This window comes from Propithecus coquereli, unplaced genomic scaffold (genome assembly GCF_000956105.1).
Source record: "Propithecus coquereli isolate 6110/MARCELLA unplaced genomic scaffold, Pcoq_1.0 Scaffold235, whole genome shotgun sequence".
NCBI lineage: Eukaryota > Metazoa > Chordata > Mammalia > Primates > Indriidae > Propithecus > Propithecus coquereli.
The window spans coordinates 3,509,310-3,513,648 of record NW_012147897.1 but is presented as its reverse complement, the minus strand read 5'-3'; the positions used below and the strand labels follow the sequence as shown (position 1 = coordinate 3,513,648).

General features: G+C 49.3%; 1 protein-coding gene across 2 annotated transcripts in view; it reads left to right on the top strand.

Moving 5' to 3' along the window:
- Nucleotides 1–1,480: 1,480 nt before the first annotated feature.
- RAB6A (RAB6A, member RAS oncogene family) overlaps nt 1,481–4,339 on the top strand; it is an 81,013-nt gene continuing 78,154 nt past the window's right edge. For both annotated transcript variants that reach the window (XM_012645704.1, XM_012645705.1), the window contains exon 1: nt 1,481–2,068. In XM_012645704.1, the coding sequence (XP_012501158.1) occupies nt 1,999–2,068 (70 nt within the window). In that variant the 5' untranslated portion in view covers nt 1,481–1,998. The remainder of the gene's footprint in view (nt 2,069–4,339) is intronic.

Below are 4,339 nucleotides of genomic sequence, written 5' to 3'. Positions count from 1 at the left end.
TTTTTTTCTATATATTTTTAGTTGTCCAATTAATTTCTTTCTAATTTTAGTAGAGACGAGGTCTCGCTCTTGCTCAGGCTGATTTCGAACTCCTGAGCTCAAACAATCCGCCCGCCTCGGCCTCCCAGAGAGCTAGGATTACAGGCGTGAGCCACCACGCCTGGCCAGATTTCCATTCGTTTTTGTCTGATGTTCTTTTTCTGTTCCAGGATCCCATTCAGCTTAAAACTTAAATTTAGTTGTTTTAGTTGTCGTGTTAGTATCACGTTAGTTAACATGTCATGTTAGTTGTTCATATTACATTTAGTTGTCATATCTCCTTAGGTTCCTCTTGGCTGGGCCATTAACCTTCATTTCTTGGATCATGAACCAGGTTGAAAATCTGATGAAAGCTATGGACCCGCTCAACAGAAAAATGCACATTCTTCAGATGGCTTAATGGCACATTCTTCAGATGGGCCTGCTTTAGGAGGAAAGGGTGATCGTTCCCCAGATCTAGCTCTAGCTCAGGCTTTCCTTCTAATTTGTTGTGTGACCTTCGGGAAAGCTGTTTCCTGTGTGGGCCTCAGTTTCATCATCTGTGAAATGAGGGGTTCGGTTTACATGATGTCTAAACCCTTTTCTAGCAAGGTAGAAGGTGGGCGTCATCGACAGTATCAACATCTGAGGAACAAGGGCTGGTCACAGAAGACACAATCAGGTCAGGCCAGGGAAGTGGATGGGCTTATCAATAGAGGTTGTGTAGAGGTTCATTGGGGGAAAAATGAGAAAACCTCTGTTCAACCTTATGGCTTTATGGATTTTGCAAGTCATTTTCTCCTTTGGGCTTCAGTTTCCTCATCTGCAAAATGGAAAGGCCCTGTTTCTGGCAATTTAAAAATTCGTGGGAGCAGTGGAGGAGAATGTATCTAGTAAGATGACGTGTGCGGAATAATAATGAGAAAGAAGATGCAGAAGTGGGGGTGGGTTCAGGGGTGAAGGGCGGATCTGAGGAATGTGAGGCAGGGCCCAGGGCTCAGGAAAGAGGCACCTATTACACACCTTAGGGCTACAGAACCCCATCTGCACTTTGCGTAGTCATTCTACCTCTGTCCCGGCCCCGCCTCCGCCCCATCTTCCTCCCCACCTTCCTCCCCACCTTCCTCCCCCTCCCCTCCTCTCCCCTCCCCACAAGCTGAGACGCGCCACACTTCGCATGGCCGACGGGATACTCCGCTTTCCAACACTCAAGGGCCGCGCGCGCTCTCGCGCCGCCACCTCACTCTTGTCCTTGCCCGCCCCCGGCCTCTTCTTACTGGCTCTTCACGTAGGTGACGTAAGTGCTCCATTTTTCCACTCCCTCACTTAACCCTGGCTCTGCCCCGCCTCCTCCTTGCTTCTTCTGACGCGAGTCGAAACCTAACCTGCCCTCGTCGCCGCCGCGAAGGAGGAGCCGGGAGAGCCGGCTAAACCAGGAAGGCGCTGGCGGTAGCGCGCACGCATGTACGTACGCCGGCGGCCAGCGGGGCGGCAGGCTCGCGCTCGGGCTCGCCCGGCGCCGCGCCAGAGGCTCGCGCATTCAGCAGGTTGGGCTGCGGCGGCGGCAGCTGTGGGAGCTGAGGCGCTGCGTGTGAGAGGTCCCAGACACGTCTGCGGTTCCGGCTCCGCTACCCTCCGCCTCCCTCACCCCAGTCTCCCTGCCGGGTGCTGAGGAAGGGAACGGCGCTAGCCTCGGGAACCCAGAGCACACCCCTGGCTGTCTCTGACACCGCCCTCCTTCCCTTCCCTGCCGCGGGCCTCGCTCGGTGCTAGGCGACTCTGCGGGTAGGCGGCGGCGGCGACGGCTGCCTGTCTGTGGAGGGTCCCCCTGCCCTCCAGCCTTGCTGCTCCGCCTGGACCTGCAGGGGCCGAGAAAGCTCGGCGCCTGCGCTTCCGCTCGCCTTTTTCTTCAGCCTGTTGGAGAAGCGTCGGTCCGGGAGGTCTCTGGGCTGAGGCGGCGGTAGCTCGTCCGGCTCCATCATGTCCGCGGGCGGAGACTTCGGGAATCCGCTGAGGAAATTCAAGCTGGTGTTTCTGGGGGAGCAGAGCGGTGAGTGCGCGGCTCCTTACTCCTGGCAGCTGGCCGCGGCTTCCCCGCACCACCCCCAGTGCGGCCCTTCGGTCGGCGGAGGCTCCCTGCGGGCCCCGCGTCTGCGCTCCGTTCCACCCCAGCCCTTCCCCGTGCTCGCCGACCCTCTTTGCCACCGGCTCCTCGTCTGGATCCGTCGGTTGGGTTTTACCCTGTTCCCCGGGCCCTTCGGTCCCCGACTCTGCTGTCTCCGTTCCCCGCAGCCCTGCCCTCTCCCGTCGATCTGCCCTCCCTTCCCAGTCCTCACCCCGCCCAGCCCCAGCCTTCTGTCCATTCCTTTCTTCCTCCGGTCTCCGTCGTATCCTCTACCCCGGCCCTCTTTCTTGAGCCCCACCCTTATTCCTTGCTCTTTTCCCAGTTCGTCAGCTCCGTGAGGCCCACTCCGGGAAGCCCCACTCCTGGGAATGGGCCCTCTTCAACCTTGGCCAAGGAGGGTGGGATCTGGGCGTTGTTTTCCCCAGAGGCTGGGCCCTGAGAAGTGCGAATCTCGTGTAAGGTGGAAGTGGTGGTTGTAGAAAAAATTCCTGGGTGGTTTTTACCTGGGTGGGAAATTAGTCTGGGTTATAGAGGAAATACATGTGAATGGGAGGCGACTTTGGCAATGGGGTGGTCGAGGTTCAAAGGGGTGGCGTCGGCGGTGACGATTTTTGCCCCTTGGATTGGGCTGTGGCTTGTCTGAAAATCTCATTTTCTTCTCTTGACTTTAATCACTGACAATTCTTTAGGCAGTGTTGATGGTTTTTCGATCTTTGCCAGATGCTATGTCATGATCATTTTACTTGGAATTTTTCATATCTCACCTCCCCTTTTTCTCGTTTCAATATGAAGCAGCATCTGATTCTCCTCATGGTGGTGCAAACAGGAATTACTGGGGAAATGTTAATTATTCATTTCCTGAGTATTTTCCAGTGATATATTTAGGATTCCTGTGAAAGAAGGCCTAGAATTACGAACATCTTTGTTTTGTAGGATTTCCTTTGGGTAATAGAATAGAGTAGAAATAAATTCATAATCTTGTTATCTAAATTAGATTTAAATACCATTTGGGCTAAAGGATTCTTTTGTGCTTAATATTCCATACTATTTGATGAGTGAAATTGTTATGCCATTTACTTGGTGCTTTATATCAGATACAAGATCCTAATTTTGTGATGGTTATCTCTAAGATTACTTGTAATAATTCTAATTTTATGCTATAGTATACAAACTTGACCCTCTACAATTCAGAGAGTATTACCCTTCTTTGTTTTTCTCATACTTTTCATTACCATCTTTAAAATTCAGACATTGAGAGATTAGTTTCAAGTCATCAAACATTGGGTACCTACTAGGTGTCTTAGGTGAGGTTTTAGAAAACATTAGTTAGTTATTTGTTTTGACTGGAAGGCATATAACTGATATAAATTCATAGCTTTTATTACTGTCTTGAACTATCCTAATTTGTATGGCATTACAGTAGGTTAATACTAGTTGCAAAATCGTCTCCAGATGGACCTGGGAAGTTGTTTTTCTCCTTTCATAGGTAGATTATCTTCCCCTCCTCTTATGGGGAAAAATACAATCTTCCCTCCTTCTTGCTTACGAATTTTCCTGAAGTAAATTTAAGCTTCTTTCCTTAGGTGAGTAACTTGTTAGAACCTATGGAATTGATTCTGGTTCAATTGTTATATGACAATTTCAGGACAGTACCATACATAGAATATAGCTTATTGGTTTTTATTGATAAATAGCATCTACAGTGCTTATTGTGCACTCTAGGGGTGTTATTGCCTGCCTTATGGTATGATATATAGAGCTATTTAGTTTGTATAAAAAAACCCATTAATCTCTCTGTCTAGGAAGATTTTAGCATGAATAGAGAGTTTTGACTTCTTAAGTATCTGCTGGTTAGTTTCCTTTGAATTTTTTGAACATGTTCTAATTCACAGTACAGAGTTTAATGGCTTCTTATTTCTTACTTTCTTTAAGTCTTTACTAGCCCCCTCCTTGTAATTCCTGAAGCTTTGTTAGGTTTTTTAAAAAACAGGGTTTATTTATTTATTTTATTTTATTTTATTTTTTTGAGACAAGAGTCTCACTGTGTTGCCCCGGCTAGAGTGTCGTGGCGTCATCCTAGCTCACAGCAACCTCAAACTCCTGGGCTCAAGCGATCCTCCTGCCTCGGCCTCCCAAGTAGCTAGGATTACAGGCGTGAGCCACCACGCCTGGCCAGATTTCCATTCGTTTTTGTCT